The sequence below is a fragment of the Dipodomys spectabilis genome, unplaced genomic scaffold, assembly GCF_019054845.1.
Source record: "Dipodomys spectabilis isolate Male_0828 unplaced genomic scaffold, ASM1905484v1 ptg000340l, whole genome shotgun sequence".
NCBI lineage: Eukaryota > Metazoa > Chordata > Mammalia > Rodentia > Heteromyidae > Dipodomys > Dipodomys spectabilis.
Genome location: NW_024871017.1, coordinates 434,858 through 453,735, shown reverse-complemented (window position 1 = coordinate 453,735; position 18,878 = coordinate 434,858). Strand labels below are relative to the sequence as shown.

At 51.6% G+C, this 18,878-nt stretch overlaps 2 protein-coding genes across 2 annotated transcripts in view; one reads left to right on the top strand and one right to left on the bottom strand.

Annotated features, from left to right (window-relative positions):
- The window catches only part of Agtr1 (angiotensin II receptor type 1), a 36,355-nt gene extending 18,229 nt beyond the window's left edge, over positions 1 to 18,126 (bottom strand). The window contains exons 1-2 of the mRNA XM_042665682.1: positions 18,069 to 18,126; positions 8,816 to 8,898 (exon numbers count right to left, since the gene is read on the bottom strand). The gene's annotated coding sequence lies outside the window, so the exon portion shown is untranslated. The remainder of the gene's footprint in view (positions 1 to 8,815; positions 8,899 to 18,068) is intronic.
- LOC122095219 (vegetative cell wall protein gp1-like) lies at positions 15,407 to 17,167 on the top strand. The gene has a single exon (XM_042665675.1). The coding sequence runs from the start codon at positions 15,407 to 15,409 to the stop codon at positions 17,165 to 17,167; it is 1,761 nt and encodes a 586-aa protein (XP_042521609.1).
- Positions 18,127 to 18,878: the final 752 nt, after the last annotated feature.

Sequence of the window (18,878 nt, the reverse complement as noted above, 5' to 3'; positions counted from 1 at the left end):
TCCCTCAGCCAGGCAACAAATCAGAGGAACAAAATTTGTCTTCTGCAAGATGCCTGTGAAAATAGACACCTCCCCTCTGCATTTAGAACTGTGCTTTATCATTAAATTTTCATCCATTTTGTTCTACTGCAACAAGACAAAAAGTGATTGAATTAATTCTCATCGAGTTCATTTATAATACCACTTTTTTTTTTTTTTTACCACTTTTATGAGGGATTTTAAATAAAACTCCCCTGATGGATCACACCGTACTAGCGTAAAAAAATTAGTGTCCTTGGAGGCTCACTTTATAATCTCCAGTGTGATTCCACACATGAATGCATGAGGCCAGCGACCGTGGGGCAGGGCCAGGGCCCTCTGGGGGTCCCCACAGCAGATTAAACCCCCAAAGCCTTCTCTGTGCTTCATTCTTACTTGCAGGCCCATTTGAGTCTGCCCTCTATAGGTCAGTCGTAGCCCAGGTTTGGAACTTCCTAGAAACCTGGAAATGAGAGCTCCCTGTCGTGGGATCATCCTGATTAGAAAATTTGCATACACACGTCTGTATGCATATATTTAAATGAAGTGGCTGCAAATATCCCAGACATAAAAGCTGTAATTTACTGGGGATGGTACCAGGTTTGTACGCCACAGATTCTAATTGCGCCTGGAGCATGTGGAGGAAGTGGGACATGGGTCGCCAGGCAAAGGGGGTGCTACGAGGCTCCTTCCACTTAAAAGGCATCATTGCATAATGTTTTTGCCACTGGACGGAAGCTCGAGCCGGTCCAGCGTGGCTTCCCGCTCAGCCCCACTCCTCCTTACTAAAACACAACCATTTGCAAGTGGAATCTGGCTCATCAGCCGGGCCCATGACATAGGCTAATGTTTAACAAAAAGGAAAATAACCCATTCCAGCCATATATACATACATATATTTTTTTTTCTTTTAAATGTGTTTTCTATGTATTTGCAGGCAAAAATATTGAGTATTTTATATAGATCTTGAAATTAAGATTTCAGAATACTAATAAATGTCTTTTACTGTTGGTATACAGAATCACAATGATTAATTCTGCAGTGGAATGAAACTTAATTCACACCGCAGGCCACATTATTGGAAGTAGCTAAGTTTTCTCTGTTTCCTGTTGCCGTTTCTGTCTGTGGCTGCTGGCATATGAATTAGCAATGTTTCTCACTGAAATGAGACAGAAAAATAATCTTTCCTCTGTCCTGCACATCCCTTTCCTAGCCCCTCAACTCTTCTTCTATTATTCAAATGATGTTAGCTTATAATTCTGCCCAGTATGCGTATAACCTGTAATTAAATCCTAGCACAGTGTTCACTTACATGGAAAAAAAGTGCTTCGATTGTAGCAGTTAAACAGCAACAGTAAGATTATAGGCACTGGATACTTGGTTGGGGAGAAATGGATGGAAGACAGACAGTAGCTTGAACTCCACATTTGGGTCCTGTCTGTGCTTGACAAAGGGTGGAGACCAAATTGGCTGTGGGTTGGTGTATTGTTGATTAGGAAGGGAAGCACTGTGGTTGGACAGACGGTGGTCCGCTCCGGTGCTCTCCACCCACAAGGTGTGCACAGAGCCCAGCGGGGTGCTGGGGGCCTCCCGGGGCAGCTGTTAGCAGCGGGGCCGCCCAACGCCAGGTCGCCCAAAGTTTTCAGGCTCAGAACTAGATCACAGCCTGGGAGGGCTCAAAGATGAGTCATTCTTGGAGCAGAGATTACTTTCCCCTCCTTATTTATTTAATTTTTTTTTGAGTGAGAAGCATGTACCGTTTAGGTATTTTGAAATCGCTCTCTCTTTTTAATCTGGTCGATGACCTACATGTGAGATGCCAGAGACAAAACATTGGACTCAAGGAAGAGTCAACTTGAGAGGAGACATTTTTTAGAGCAGTTAAAAACTTGGAGGGCAAGAAGCTGCTCAAATTCAGGGAATCAAAAAGAAAAAAAAAGCTCCAAGCTCCAAGTCCGCTCGCTTGCATGCTCTCTCTCTCTCTCTCACTCTCTCTCTCTCTCTGTCTCTCTCTCTCTCTGTTTTCCTGGAGAGAAATCTGTGTGAAGAAGATTTGAAGGGAGTTGTGACTAGCTTGCTTTTTTTTAAACTTTTAATTTATTTTTTATTGTGAAAATACTGTACAGAGGGGTTACAATTACATGGGCAAGATAATGAGTAGATTTCTTATCAAGCATTGTAGCCTATTTACAGGTAGAATCCTAGTAAAATTTCACTCACCTCACCTCAGTACCATTCGGATCTAGGACTAGAATTGCCTTATTTTACCTTGAAAGAAAGGAAATAAGGAAGTTGAAACAGTGGCCAGATGCTGACTTAGAGGTGGAAAGGGTTTGTGAAAGGGTCTAGACTTTGGCAGTCCAGTCTGCATACAGCAATTTCCGAGGACACCCTGCAGTTACAATAGCGGACCGTACCTGGGAGATTCGCCTGCACTCAAGACCAGGTCAACGCAGTCTAGCTTGCTAGTGTTTGCATAGGGAAGGAGCATTCTCTTTGCTGGGTTCTGTATGGTGTATTCTCAACATCCTTACAGACATGATGCCAGAAACGGGCACACCGGAAGTCCACTCCTGCCTAGTTAAAAATAAATGACTGCCTTTGTACTGTGAACTCTCCCTGGGACCTAGAATTCCACTCATACTGTTCATTTGGGTTATGTTGCAGTTTCGCAAACCGCTGGTAATTCAGAGCAAACCTCCACATCTTTGTTAAGTCAGCACAGCCCCCTCTCCATAGCCTCCTTTCTTGATTGGTGGGAGCAGGGAAGGATCATTCCACTATGAGATGGGGCAGATGAGGGAGGTCCCACCGAGTAGTTCTGTGGTGGGGCTGGGCTGGGGTCCTGGGGCCTGCAGGCCTGCTCCTCCCTCCCCTCCCTCTGTCTCTCTGCAGAGGTTAGTGGGTTCTCCAAGCACGAGCCAGTTCAATTTGCTGAAACAAAAACCGCCTTGATAAGATACAGTGTGCTGCACAGTACAGCTGTGACCTGTGTTCAGAAAGTTCTATATTGATTGAAAGTTGTCCAAGTCTTTAAGGCTCAGAGATGAGTGAACACGACATTAAGTAAGTTTGCATCAACATGTAGAATCCACACAAGTCACAGCTTCTCTTAAATCGCTAGTTTTGGTGGGGAGCAATTACTTTCTTTTTTTTTTTTTTCATGGAAAAAGCAAGGATAAACTAAGTTTTGTGTGGCCTGATATTTCTAATATTAAAAATGTTTCCTAGTAAAGAGTATTTAATTACTGATTTGCTCAAGTTTAGAGCAATTTGAAATATACTTGTTTAAGACCAAAACAGTAAGTTAAGATTTTCTTATAATAAATAAGAATGAGGGTACTTGGTGCTGGTAGCTGACATCTTGTCAACTCAGCTACTTGGGCGGCTGAGATCTGAGGATCAAAGTTCAAAACCAGCCCAGGCAGGAAAGTCTGTGACTTACTTCCAGTTACCCACCAAAAAGCCATAAGTAGAGCTGTGGGCAAGTGGTGAGCAAAAAAACTGAGGGAAAGTGCCCAAACCCTGAGTTCAAGCCATGCACACAGAAATCACACTCTTTTCAACATCTTTCAGGCAACAGCAATTACTAGAAACTGTGCCCTCCCCGCTCCTGCTCAGAGCACGGCACCTTTCCTGCTCTCTCAAATATCCCTGGTGGATGCTGTGAGGCAGAAGCTCACTGGAGACCGTGACATCACAGCCCAGACACCACAGACCCATATTTCTCCCTTGCCCCCATCTGCCGGAAACAGCAGCAAACTCTTTTGCCCAAGCTGGGAGGAGAGGAGCTGTAGAGAATCAAATTAGAAGGAGAGAAACTATTAGTCTTCATTTTCTTGTTTCCAGCCTGCACACACAGATTGTTAAATATGCCTGTTCCCTCATCCTCATTAGGGAATCTCAAAGAATTGCAGGGCACATAAAAAGCATTGGGACAATGAAAAACATAACACCGGTAAAAAATAGCCCAGAGTCAGAGTACTTTGCTCTCATTCGGACTAGCCACAGTTTTTGTGTCTGTGAAATATTTCATTAAATGATTTTAATCTTGCGTGTGGATGAACGGCACACATGGGATCCTAGATGGGTCTTTTTATGTAAGGGGGAGGAATTCTAGATGACAGGATTGTGCAATCAGTCCTACGACTTATTAAGTACGTTGGTGTATTGTATGCATCTAAGGAGGCAGAGATTTTACTAAAAACAGTCTTATGACAATGGTGTACAGCCTTGACTCTACTGCTTGAAGAGATTTTTTTTGTCAGGACCAGGGATACAGAACTAACAGTCAAATTGTAGGCAATGCCAGTGTGCCCCTGCTCACACCTGTAATCCCAGCTAATCAGGGTGTTGAGATCTAAGGATCTCAGTTCAAAGCTAGCCTGAGCAAGAAAGTCTGTGAGACTCTTTTCTCCAGTTACCCACCAAAAAACTTGGAAGTGGAGCTGTGACCCAAATGTCAGTACACTAGCCTTAAACAAAAAAGCTCAGCCGCAGGCCCCTGAGTGGTAGACCTGATTTTTTTTCAGAAAATTTCTTTTTAAAATCTGAAATTGGTAGAACATTTCACCCTATCTCAAGGTACTTTATTTATTTTTTTCAAGGCATTTTAAACATTATGAGCACCCAGGTTTTAAGATTGCACCCCTTTCCTCTTCCACCTGCTGCATGAGATTGTAAATTGCGTTGAAACCAGAGACTTCTTTTTTTTTTTTTGCCAGTATTAGGATTTGAATTTAGGACCTCACACTTGGTAGGTAGGTGCTCTTTCTACTGAGCCACGCCTTCAGTCCTGTTTTGCTGCTTATTGTTGACATCAGTTCTTGTTCTTCCTGCCTGGAATGCTATCCACCTGTATTAGGCTTCCTGTCATTGCTAGGATAACGTTCATCCTCCATCCTCAAGCCACAGACCTCCCAATCTCAGCCTCCCAAGTAGTCAGGATTACAGGTGCTGGCCACTGGTACCCTGCCGGGCCAGACTCTTATCTGAGAACGGGTTGGTGGTAGGTGTCAGGAGACCCTCCCTGAATGGACGACGGGACAAGCCATGCCGAACGTCCCCTTTGCTCAGAAGGACGTGCCCTGGCTTGATGCTGCTTTGATATTCCTACTTCAGATGGAGAGGAGAGAAAAGTTAGAGTCACCCCAGATCTTCTCCAGAGCTAATGTCTAGATTCTGGTAGTTGAGACTCCCACTGGGCTCTGGGTAGTTAAGGAAATGTGCGCAGCCTCCAATAGGAGGCCTCGGGGAGTGGTGGGTCTGTGGGAAGGAGGGCTCACCTCAGGCTGGCCCTCAGATATGACAAAGCCTTCTCTAAATAAACCCTGTAGTCAGGACAGAGACGGAATTCTGTAGGCCCGGCCTTTTCCCCTCCGTTCCCTTCTCCTACTGCATACTCTGGTTGGATGTGTGCCTGGCTCCACATTCAGGACTTATCAAATCTAATTACATTTCCTTCCCAACGAAATTGCCTGTCACCTTCCCCTCTTGGGAGAGGGATGGCCCCTCTCGAGCCTCCTGCATCTGATTATTGCAAACCTAATTGATTTGCGACATTGCATTAATAAAGTTAACTAAAACTAATTATATATATTGAATAAAAGTTTCCTGTGAAATGAGTTTTTGCATTTAGCTTAAGGGTGCTTAATTGCTAGCATGAATTGCTGAGAAAGTTAGTAGAAGCACTTTCTCTTGGGGTATATTATATCTATACATATTTATTCCCAGCCAGTATGGAATGCTGGGTGGGGACACATGGAAGCCAGAAAAGAAAAAAAAAGACTAAATATGGAAGATTTTGAAATATCTCCCTATGAGGGTAAAAAATAGGTTATATAAATCTCTTCCTGGATCTTTATGTTAAAGTACTTGTCATATTATCTTAAGTGAGAAATTACATTCTCACTCTTGAATTCAGGTATGTTTGTTCAAATTTCTCCATCTAATTATACTTAAATGCTGGGAGGAGTCCAGGGAGACATATTCTATGACTCAGTTTCCCTGAGCCTAGCTGATGTCAATAATTTCCACAGGACCATTTCCAGTGTTCTTTATTCAGTCAGCTGTGTACAGATAAACACATTGTATGCAAAGTAGAGACAAGGATCCACAAACAGTTTAGGATTGGTCCATCAGCATTACATAATAATTTTATGGAGATGCTGTTGTCCTCTGACATTAAGGACCAAAATTGACATTGTTGTGGGTCTGCTCAAGAAAATCTCCTGCTTCACACTGTGGAAGAGGACTCTCATTCTGTTTTTGTTTTTAAACACCGGCATTTGAACACTGGGCTTCACACTTGCTTGCTAGGCAGGCGCTCTACCCCTTGAACCACGCCGCCAGCTCTGACTGTTGTCCCATCCTGTGCCCTCCACCCCTTTCAGTCTCCTGAGCTCACTGGAGAGACAAAGAGGCAACGAAGTGCTTGCTGCTGACCTGGGGCTTTCCCTGAGTTCTCAAGGCCACATTCTGATCAAGAGACTACTCTCCCCTCTCCTCTCCTCTCTCCTCTCCCCTCCCCTCCCCTCCCTTCCCCTCCCCTCCCCTCTCCTCTCCTCCCCTCTCCTCTCCTCTCCTCTCCTCTCCTCTCCTCTCCTCTGCTCTCCTCTCCCCTCCCCTCCCCTTCCTCTCTTCTCCCCTCCCCTCCCCTCCTCTCCTCTCCTCTCCTCTCCTCTCTCCTCTCCCCTCCTCTCCCTTCCCCTCCCCTCCCCTCTCTTCTCCTCTTTTCTTCTCTGATTTCAGCTGTCATGGCCTTACTCATTTCTCTTTTGTCTTTTCCCCTTTTGAGACAGTGTCTACTATGTAGTCCACACCAGGCTTGAACTGAAAATCCTCATCCTCCCCAGTGCCTGGATTAGAGATGGGAACCACTATGCCAGGCCTGATCTTGTGTGCATAGTTATTCTGTGTTTTCCTGGAGCATTGCTCCTTGCTGGGTCTGGAGGACGCAGAATCACTATGCCCCGAGGTCAGGGCCGCTGGGTAAGGCTATTCTATGTTCCAAGTCTGGAAAGGTGGGGAAGGCCTTGTTCAGTAACTGGCTGTCTGTACCAGGTGGGCAGTGTGGCATTGCATTCTGGGAGATCTTAGACTTTCCCAGCATGTAATAAATGACTGCATCACCTAAGTCTTCTTAAAAGTCTTAGACAGTAAAATGTTGGGAGAAGGTCACCACACTTTTGGTAGAAGCTAAAAGTTCTTGCTGCCAGCAACACACAGCCTCTAAATTTAGAAAGCGAATTCTCTTGGCCCTTATAATCATAAAAATATTAATAGTCACTTAACCCCTATGTAGTACATGCGAAGCAGGTTCAGATGGACCATGTTCCGGTAAATATATTGTGGCTCTGTAGAGTAATTTTACTTGTACATTGCACTTTTTAAGAAATCAAGAACCTAAAACATTAGAAGAATAGCAAAAATACCAAATCCCTTATATTTAAATAGGAAAAAAAATATAGGAAAGGATGGATGAGAGCTCTAGACCAGATAATTTAACACTAAGAAAATTAGAATTTTAAAAATACTTTAACCTTTCCAATTTGTGTATAAAGCACACAAATCTTCCCAGTGGCAATGAGAGTTCAATGTGTTACCAGCAACTTTGTTTCTAGAAGTCCTGTCCAACTGACCTTTCTGTGAGGAGGGACACGTTCTGTTTCTGTGTTGTCCACCGCCTACCCGTGAGGACTCAGTGCTTGAATTATGGCTTGCTCAATGGAAGGACTGAACATTAAGTTTAACTTCATCATCGTTCACATTTGAATTTAAATGGCCATCTGGAGGCTGCCACATTGTACGGTTCAGACCTACAGATTTTTAAGCCATGAAATAAGGCTTTTCTTTTCAAAAGTACTCTCTCCTCATTTGTCCTGAGATTTCAACACCAACTCTTTGGCCCTATACAAGCCTTGCAATGCTGTTTGCCCAGTGCTGGGTGAAATCGATGAGATCAGAGTTCTGTAGTCATAGATTGTAATATTTGAAAGAGGTACTATGGAATTCAGAAGGTCTTTCTGCATTTTAGTAGTGTTCCCGGCCTGAAATGGGGCCTTGATTATTCTTTTACAAGAACAAGGACAATGTTGCTAGTTTGTGGCAGAATTGGTAAAACATCTGTTCTTTAACAAACAAAAGTGAAACACGCTGTGTGTGTCCATCTGAAACTAGAAGGTGTGAAAAAGTTAAACATTTTAAAATATATCTTCTTCAAAGTTTGGTTATTCTTAGTCAAAGTGTCTAAGTTATTTTGGAAGTTTTGTTGTGAATATGTGAATGTTAGAAACAGAAGACTTTGGAGAGACAGGACAGGGAAGCTGGGCCCAGCCATGCATCTGGCAGGAAACAGGACGGGGAAGGTTCTGGGTTCACTGGTTCTCCAGTATGGGCCTCTGGGCATCATGCCCTTCCTCTCAGTTCTCGTCTTGCCATCTTCCTCACTGGGATGCACATTTTATGGTACCACTGACTAAAACCATACCCAGTTCACACTTCACAGCCTAGCCCCATCTCCACAAAGCAGAACAACACATGCACACACCAAAACATCCCCCAAGACACCCCTAAAGACCCAGGGAAAGCACTCTGTAGCGGATGACTATGTAGATTTCCAGGACTGAAGCAGTCCTGAAGAGTTTGTAATGCCAGTCTACAGAGTGTTTTCCAGGAAGTGTCTCCCAAGCATAGACTTCAGCCGAAGTGGGAGGGGAACAATGGTGTGGGGCATCTTTGCTGCCCTCCACCCACCACTAGGCTCAGAGAGCATTCGTGACGCACAGGAGACACTCACCGGTGGCGACTTTCTGGACTGACTTCAGGGACCTATTCTGATAAAGACCCAGCCATCTTAGGTCAGTCTGCCATACAGTAAATCTGCAAAAAAGAACAGATTGAAATGATTCATGAATGTTAGTGGAGTTTTCATTTGTTTGTTTTTAATTTACAGAGAAAGCATTCATACATTAAGAGTCTATTGGAAGAGAATAAAGTCATCTGTTTCACACCAAGATCATATTTTTCTATATATAGACTTGGATTGTACTTAATGGTTTCCTGGGACATATATACATGTATATGTATGTATACCAACACACACATATATTTGTATATATGTATAATCTTCCCTTCTTCCCTCCCTGCCTCTCCCTTTTCTCTCTCTTTCCTTTGTCCTTCCCTCTTTCATTTTCTCTCCTTTTTTTTTTTCTTTTTTGGTACTGGAGTTTGAACTCAGGGTCTCAAGCTGGGTAGGATTCCCCTAGTTGTGAGTAAGGTCATGTTCTTTTTGTATTCTTGTTTTTGGAAGTTTGTTCTCTACTAATTTTATCAACCATCCCTTTGTTTCCTTTTCAATTGTTAGTCCCAGTTAAGTTACAAAAACTTACATTTGATGTGACACACAGAAAATAGCTGTCCCAGGTTTCTGGCTTTTCTTGTTTATGGTTCTTTAAAGAAAACTATTAAACTATTCATTAATTAGTTATTTTTATTAGCATAAATTAATTGTAAAGTGGGGCTTTAGTGTGGTATTTACAGCCCATATATAAATGTGCTTTGATCCAATCCATCTCATCTACAATGCTCCTTCTTAACCTTTTCCCTCCTCCTACTTCTTGAAATTTTTTGAAGGGTTTCCTTTCCTTATACAAGTTTCATATGTGTACTTCTGTAAATATCTATCCTACCACCTTTCCTCCTCCCTGCCCGTCCACTGGCTTCTTCCCAACAGCAGACCATTTCTGATGTAGCCAAATTCATGATTTTTTTTTTCTCAGTAAATTTGGAAGTTTTCTCAACTAAGATGTTTTTCAGTTGAAGAGTTACACAAGAAGACTGTATATAGGTTCCTTAAAAATACAACAATAACAAAAACCCAACTATATTTACCACCTTTCCTAGGGTATGGTAATAAAGAGTTCACAGTGGTGCTCTAGGGCCTGAGGTCCAGAGCAAGTTATGGGGGAAGCAATAGAAAACCCAAGACAAATAGAAAGAAGTAGGAAAGCACAGATTCGCAACAGGAAATTTGGAAAGCACATGTGAAAAATAGAACCTGAAATGAAGAGTTGTGCGTTTTTTCCTGACATTTCTTTTCTGCTCTATGAATGTGAAGGCATTTTAAAAATACATAAATGATTTTACTTACACATCAGTGCTAACCTAACAATTATTTTGGTTAGAACATGGAGAACCCAAGTCTGTCCTCCCGGGAGCCTGGGCAAGGTCTATGAAACCACACAGAATAAATAGCACTCAGGACTATGACTCAGTGGGCTGCCTTATTCACTTACTCTTACCTTGACGTTAAATATTTATATCAGCATATGTTATGTTATGTGTAACACAGTTCCATAAAACCATGGCTGAAGTGACAGGACACTGGCTAGCAAGCAGGAGGTTCTATGTTCAAAGCCCCCATGTGGCCCCAAATAACAATGAACTGTGATGATGGCCCTGGGGCTGCTCAGTCCAGTTGGCCCTCCTCTTATCTTCCTAGATCAGAGGTCAGGACAGAGTCAAGAAATCATGAGTATGATCACATCCCATCCTCCCCCATTCCTGATGAGGTGGCAGCCGTGGCCGAGGGAAGTCTGAGGGCTGGGAAGAGGACATGGCGCAATGTGTTCTGTATAAAACAGCATAGGGCTGGAAAAGGCACCAGGTGGCCCTGTCTGGGTGAATGGGGCGCCCCTATGCTAAGTCAGACTGTTGAGGCTTAGAACGGGAAAAATATTTGAATTGGGTAACAAGAATGCAGGTCACAAGGGGAACTTTGTAAGCACGGGACATTCACTAGAAGAAATTCCACAAGGGTTTTCTACCAGGATAGAATGCCGATTCCGATTGTATTTACCAACGTCCATGTGTCCTTGTGCTCAGGAACACCAGTGGACCGCATGTGGCCCAAGGGAAGGGGAGGCCTGCTGACCCCCCCATCCTGGCGAGGCTGAGCACATCTGTCTGCCTGGTAGGACGGAGTACAAGGCCCGCCGGTGCTCTGGGCCCAGCCTCCCGGTGTGGAGGGGTAGGAGATCAGGGCTGACCCTGCCCTCCTCTCTCACTGCAAGTACTCACTCGCATTCCTGGTGTGTGGTGAAGTTCATCAGGAAGAAACACCCAGGCTGCCCAGTGCTGATGGCACACCTCTCTCCTACATGATCTCAGGGAGCCCCCACTCAGCCTCCTGTCACTTGCCCAGCGGCAGTGCGCTTGCTCTGTCAGCACAAGAACCTCCGGCAGATCACTCTGACCTGAGCACTGTCACAAAACCTCATGCCCCGGGAGAAATGTTTCTGGAACTGACTCACTGGGGGGTCACTGGTTTGAAAACAGATCACCAGTTCCTCGGGGACTGTTCAGGACAGACATTCAGCTGTGGCTTTGTGAACTGTGTTTGTGGTAGGTAGGCATTTACATTAGATGTGGAAAAACCAATACCCTGATTTGACTTGCGTTTAACTCTATGTGACTGGAGAGAGACAACTGTATACCAGCAGAAGCACCCTTTGTTTACCCAAGAGGTAAATAGTAAATCTTAGATAAGTTACGAGAAAATAGAGCACAAGTTAAGTTTTAGAAGCATATTATTCTAGCCTAGCACAGTGGCTCATATCTGCAGTCTTGGCTGCTCAAGTGGCTGAGCCCTGGACACTCAAGCCACATGGCTGTTCTGGGCAGAAGAGTCTGTGAGATTCCATCTCTAAAATCACCAGCAAAAAGCAGGGCTGGAGGCAGAGTAATGTAGCAGAATGCCAGCTAAACAAACAAATCTTCCTTCTAAACCCAAGCTGGACCGAGGAGAAGCTGAGATACCAGCATCCTCACACATAGTGAGAGTATACTTCAGGAGGTTGGGTCCACTGCCATACGTTTAGTATTTGTTTTCCAACTGAAACAGAAATTTCTAGAACTCTGTAATATTGCACAAATGTTATAAACCAAATGTTTTATAACAATGGTTTTTTTAATACAAGTTTTTTTTTTAATACAAGGAGGATAGGATTTGATTTCACATTATCAGTTTAAATAAATTCTCATATGATTCAGTTGCCTTACAAAGTAGGTGGCCGGTTGTGGAGCAGCTGCTGTGGGCAGCATTTAGGAGCACACACTTCTCCTGTGTACACCACCACATTTGGGCAAGCCCCTTAATCTCGCAGTTTCTTCCTATCACAACTGATAGAGTAAGGGAAAAGCAGTGAATGTTTTGGAGGATTGTTGTGCAGATTAAATAAAGCCTGCATCTGGAGGACGGACACAGTGTTTGGCACATGACATGTTATCAATGAATAGTAACTTTGTTACTTTATTTAAAGGCCAAGAAACTGAGCTATAGGTTCTCTTTGAATTACCTGGGGCTTTTGTTAAGACATATTTTACTCAGTGCGTCTGGGTGAGGCACGGTCTGCTGACAGGGCCCCTGCTCCTGTGGATGGAGGGATAAAGCAAGGGCTAGGGTCGAAGCCGCGCCAAGTTACTCTGCTCCCAAGGCAGTCCTAATATTCCCGCCTGACTTTCCCTTCAGCACTACTATAACCCAGTGTTTTGATATGTCCAAAGTTGATCCATCAATCGATTTTTTTTTCTTATTGCTCTTTACCTGTTCCATGTCATTATTGCTTCAGATTACAAGATAGGGTTGATGGCTAATTCAATAATTAGGAAGACTGAAGCATTAATGTCATGTCTCTTTATTGTGTTAACAGGATAAAAATACCTAGGTGAGCCGGGTACCAGTATCTCACATCTGTAATCCTAGCTACTCAGGAAATTGAGGCCTCGGGATCATGGCTCCAAGCCAGCCCAGGCAGGAAAGTTTATGAGAGTCTTATCTCCAGTTAACCAGCAAAGGATCAAGTGGTAGAGCACTAGCCTTGAACAAAAAAGAAACTGAGGGACAGCTCCCAGGCTGTGAGTTCATGCCCCTGGACTAGCACCTGTGTGTGTGAACACACACACACACACACACACACACACACACACACACACACACACACACTACCCAGCTGAGATTGGAGATATAGTCAACAGCATTTCTCCTCTTAAATGTCTGGATCTGAAAACATATTAAACATTTCTCATAGCTGTAACTGGAAATAACTAACCAGTGAATCAGCCAATCAAGAAAGAAGAAAACCACTGTTGAGTCTGCTAATCAAATGCCCCGACGTGTAGGATGAGGCCTCACTGTGGAAGGAACTGCGGCTTGAGGGAGAGGAGCAGTGGTCATTACGGAAGGGGCTGGAAACAAACACATGCCTCTCAGGGTAGAAGTCCTGCCTGGCCCCGACGGGCAGGACAGAGGAGGGACAGAGGAGGGGCGGGTGGGACAGGGGCGGGACACAAGCAGGACAGGGGCAGGACAGAGGAGAGACAGGGGTGGGCATCTTCCGGCCCCATTCCCTTTCTAAATATGTGCCTAGCCTGACCGACCAGGGGACAGGGCAAAGGCCACTTTGACCCTCTGATGTGTGAGCCCTGGAAAACCCCCTGCAAGGCTCTGCTGGTATCCATGCGTTCCACAGGGAAGAGGCCTTCCCTACCCCAGGCCGATGGCAGGATGGCCGTTGGAATCGGACAAGAACATGTCCAGACAGTCCAGCAACCCAACATCCTCACAAAGCCACAGGGGTTTACTTTCCCGTGCCCTGCCTCTGTTGTTTATTGTTCAGAGCCTTAACCTGAGGGCTCTAAATAACATGGTGATCAAGGCCCCTGGAAGCGTGCAAAGTCAGTCAGAAGCCACGCAGAGCTGTCCTGTGTAAAGTCGGTGAGAAACTCGTGGAGCTGACCCGTGCAGTGAGTGAGGAGCTGGTGGAGCTGTGTAGTCAGTGAGGAGCTGGTGGAGCTGTGCAGTGAGTGAGGAGCTGGTGGAGCTGTGCAGTGAGTGAGGAGCTGGTGGAGCTGTGCAGTGAGTGAGGAGCTGGTGGAGCTGTGCAGTGAGTGAGGAGCTGGTGGAGCTGTGCAGTGAGGAGCTGGTGGAGCTGTGCAGTGAGGAGCTGGTGGAGCTGTGCAGTGAGTGAGGAGCTGGTGGAGCTGTGCAGTGAGTGAGGAGCTGGTGGAGCTGTGCAGTGAGTGAGGAGCTGGTGGAGCTGTGCAGTGAGTGAGGAGCTGGAGGAGCTGTGCAGTGAGGAGCTGGTGGAGCTGTGCAGTGAGTGAGGAGCTGGTGGAGCTGTGCAGTGAGTGAGGAGCTGGTGGAGCTGTGCAGTGAGGAGCTGGTGGAGCTGTGCAGTCAGTGAGGAGCTGGTGGAGCTGTGCAGTGAGTGAGGAGCTGGTGGAGCTGTGCAGTGAGTGAGGAGCTGGTGGAGCTGTGCAGTCAGTGAGGAGCTGGTGGAGCTGTGCAGTGAGGAGCTCGTGGAGCTGTGCAGTGAGGAGCTGGTGGAGCTGTGCAGTCAGTGAGGAGCTGGTGGAGCTGTGCAGTGAGTGAGGAGCTGGTGGAGCTGTGCAGTGAGTGAGGAGCTGGTGGAGCTGTGCAGTGAGTGAGGAGCTGGTGGAGCTGTGCAGTGAGGAGCTGGTGGAGCTGTGCAGTGAGTGAGGAGCTGGTGGAGCTGTGCAGTGAGTGAGGAGCTGGAGGAGCTGTGCAGTGAGTGAGGAGCTGGTGGAGCTGTGCAGTGAGTGAGGAGCTGGTGGAGCTGTGCAGTGAGTGAGGAGCTCGTGGAGCTGTGCAGTGAGGAGCTGGTGGAGCTGTGCAGTGAGTGAGGAGCTGGTGGAGCTGTGCAGTGAGTGAGGAGCTGGTGGAGCTGTGCAGTCAGTGAGGAGCTGGAGGAGCTGTGCAGTGAGTGAGGAGCTGGTGGAGCTGTGCAGTGAGGAGCTGGTGGAGCTGTGCAGTGAGTGAGGAGCTGGTGGAGCTGTGCAGTGAGTGAGGAGCTGGTGGAGCTGTGCAGTCAGTGAGGAGCTGGTGGAGCTGTGCAGTGAGTGAGGAGCTGGTGGAGCTGTGCAGTGAGGAGCTGGTGGAGCTGTGCAGTGAGTGAGGAGCTGGTGGAGCTGTGCAGTGAGGAGCTGGTGGAGCTGTGCAGTGAGTGAGGAGCTGGTGGAGCTGTGCAGTCAGTGAGGAGCTGGTGGAGCTGTGCAGTGAGGAGCTGGTGGAGCTGTGCAGTCAGTGAGGAGCTTGTGGAGCTGTGCAGTGAGTGAGGAGCTGGTGGAGCTGTGCAGTGAGTGAGGAGCTGGTGGAGCTGTGCAGTGAGTGAGGAGCTGGTGGAGCTGTGCAGTGAGTGAGGAGCTCGTGGAGCTGTGCAGTGAGGAGCTGGTGGAGCTGTGCAGTGAGTGAGGAGCTTGTGGAGCTGTGCAGTGAGTGAGGAGCTGGTGGAGCTGTGCAGTCAGTGAGGAGCTCGTGAGGAGCTCGTGGAGCTGTGCAGTGAGTGAGGAGCTTGTGGAGCACACCCCAATGGAAGGGCGGTTCATTGCTGCGAGTTGCAGTGCAGAGCACATGGGATGTGGCACTGAAGTGAAGGGCACACCTGCCACCTACCACCCGTGCCTGCCACCTGCCACCAGCACCCCGGGGTCCTCAGTACCGTGCAGACCAGCACCCCGGGGTCCTCAGTACCGTGCAGACCAGCACCCCGGGCCCACCCCCCAGTACCGTGCAGACCAGCAGCCTGGCCCACACCCCAGTACCGTGCAGACCAGCACCCCAGGGTCCTCAGTGCCATGCAGACCAGCACCCCGGGCCCACACCCCAGTACCCATGCAGACCAGCACCCCGGCCCACATCCCAGTACCCATGCAGACCAGCACCCCGGCCCACACCCCAGTACCCATGCAGACCAGCACCCCGGGGTCCACAGTACTGTGCAGACCAGCACCCCAGGGTCCTCAGTGCCATGCAGACCAGCACCCCGGCCCACACCCCAGTACCCATGCAGACCAGCACCCCGGGCCCACACCCCAGTACCATGCAGACCAGCACCCCAGGGTCCTCAGTACCATGCAGACCAGCACCCCAGGGTCCTCAGTACCATGCAGACCAGCAGCCCGGGGTCCACACCCCAGTACCATGCAGACCAGCACCCGGGGGTCCTCGGTACCATGCAGACCAGCACCCTGGCCCACACCCCAGTACCATGTAGACCAGCAGCCAGGCCCACACCCCAGTACCCATGCAGACCAGCACCCCGGCCCACACCCCTGTACCCATGCAGACCAGCACCCCGGCCCACACCCCAGTACCCATGCAGACCAGCACCCCGGCCCACACCCCAGTACCCATGCAGACCAGCACCCCGGGGTCCTCAGTACCATGCAGACGCACACCCCGGGGTCTTCAGTACCGTGCAGACCCACACCCCGGGGTCCACACCCTAGTACCGTGCAGACCAGCACCCCAGGCCCACACCCCAGTACCGTGCAGACCAGCACCCCGGGGTCCTCAGTACCATGCAGACCCGCACCCCAGGGTCCTCAGTACCGTGCAGACCAGCAACCCCGGGGTCCTCAGTACCATGCAGACGCACACCCCGGGGTCTTCAGTACCGTGCAGACCCACACCCCGGGGTCCACACCCCAGTACCCATGCAGACCAGCACCCCGGGGTTCCCCGGTACTGTGCAGACCCACACCCCGGGGTCCTCACCCCAGTACCGTGCAGACCCGCACCCCGGGGTCCCCGGTACCGTGCAGACCCGCACCCCGGGGTCCCCGGTACCGTGCAGACCCGCACCCCGGGGTCCTCGGCACCGTGCAGACCCGCACCCGGGGTCTTCGGTACCGTGCAGACCCGCACCCCGGGGTCCTTGGCACCGTGCAGACCCGCACCCGGGGTCTTCGGTACTGTGCAGACCCGCACCCCGGGGTCCTCACCCCAGTACCGTGCAGACCCGCACCCCGGGGTCCTCACCCCAGTACCGTGCAGACCCGCACCCCGGGGTCCTCACCCCAGTACCGTGCAGACCCCCACCCCGGGGTCCTCACCCCAGTACCGTGCAGACCCGCACCCCGGGGTCCTCGGCACCGTGCAGACCCGCACCCCGGGGTCCTCGGCACCGTGCAGACCCGCACCCCGGGGTCCCCGGTACCGTGCAGACCCGCACCCCGGGGTCCTCACCCCAGTACCGTGCAGACCCGCACCCCGGGGTCCCCGGTACCGTGCAGACCCGCACCCCGGGGTCCTCGGCACCGTGCAGACCCGCACCCGGCCCCGCCGTAACGGGGTGGCAGAGGGGCTGGGCTGGGCGTCCACGGGCTGGACGCGGGCGGCTGCGTTAGACGTTGGGGTCTGAAGGCTGAGACCGAGACCCAGACCAGTTCCCCCCGGGGCCGGGCCCGGCCCTTCCTGCTCCCGGTTCCGGAGGGCGCGGGGCGGGCCGAGGGCCGGGGGCGCTGGCCCCGCACCAGCTCCGGGGGGCGCGCGCTGGCCGCCCCGGGCCCCGGCTCCCCGGGCGGCCGCCCGGCTCCGGCCCGGACGCCGCCGCGACGGCGCGGGGTGCGCGGGGTCGCCATCGGCTCGGCCCGGCGCGCGCCCGGCGGAGCCGGCCCAGCCCGGGCAGCCCGGCCGGCCCGGACCCGGCGCGGCCCTGAGACGTCCGCCGGACCCGGCGCCCGCGCCCGCGGCCCCGCGCCCGGATCCCAGCCGCCGCCGCGCCCTCCCGTCCCCCCGTGTCCGTCCCCCCGTCCCCGTCCCCGCGCCCTCCCGTCCCCCCGTGTCCGTTCCCCGGTCCCCGTCCCCGCGCCCTCCCGTCCCCCCGTGTCCGTCCCCCCGTCCCCGTCCCCGCGTCCTCCCGTCCTCCCGTGTCCGTCCCCCCGTCCCCGTCCCCGCGTCCTCCCGTCCTCCCGTGTCCGTCCCCCCGTCCCCGTCCCCGCGTCCCCCCGTCCTCCCGTGTCCGTCCCCCCGTCCCCGTCCCCGCGTCCTCCCGTCCTCCCGTGTCCGTCCCCCCGTCCCCGTCCCCGTCCCCGCGTCCTCCCGTCCTCCCGTCCCCTTCTCCCGTCCCCGTCCCCGTCCCCTTCTCCCGTACCCCCGTCCCCGTCCCCGTCCCCGTCCCCTTCTCCCGTCCCCTTCTCCCGTCCCCGTCCCCGTCCCCGTCCCCCCGTACCCCCGTCCCCGTCCTCACCGTCGGCGTCCGCGTCCACCGGCTGCGCTGCGCTCCGCGCGCCCCGAGCCCGTCCCGCCCTGCGCCGCCCGAGCCCGGACCCGAGCGCGTTTATAGCGGGGGCGTGGCCGCTCCCGGAGGAGCCTGCGCGGGCCGCGCCCGGGCCTCCCCCCGCCGACCCGACCCGGGGACGGCCCGCCCCACCCGACCCTCCCCCCCGACCCTCCCCCCGGACCCGGACCCAGGCCCGCCCCACCCGACCCTCCCCCGCCAGACACGGGCCCGCCCCACCCGACCCTCCCCCGCCAGACACGGGCCCGCCCCACCCGACCCTCCCCACCCGACCCTCCCCCGCCAGACACGGACCCTCCCCACCTGACCCTCCCCCGCCAGACACGGGCCCGCCCCCCCCCGACCCTCCCCACCCGACCCTCCCCCGCCAGACACGGACCCTCCCCACCTGACCCTCCCCCGCCAGACACGGGCCCGCCCCCCCCCCGACCCTCCCCACCCGACCCTCCCCCGCCAGACACGGGCCCGCCCCACCCGACCCTCCCCACCCGACCCTCCCCCGCCAGACACGGGCCCGCCCCACCCGACCCTCCCCCCGCCAGACACGGGCCCGCCCCACCCGACCCTCCCCACCGACCCTCCCCCGCCAGACACGGGCCCTCCCCACCCGACCCTCCCCCGCCAGACACGGGCCCGCCCCACCCGACCCTCCCCCGCCAGACACGGGCCCGCCCCACCCGACCCTCCCCCGCCAGACACGGGCCCGCCCCACCCGACCCTCCCCCGCCGGACCCAGACCGGGCCGGCCCCACCCGACCC

Coding starts and splice junctions, on each gene's coding strand:
- LOC122095219 (XM_042665675.1), top strand. CDS start 15,407: ATGGAAGGGCGGTTCATTGCTGCGAGTTGCAGTGCAGAGCACATGGGA.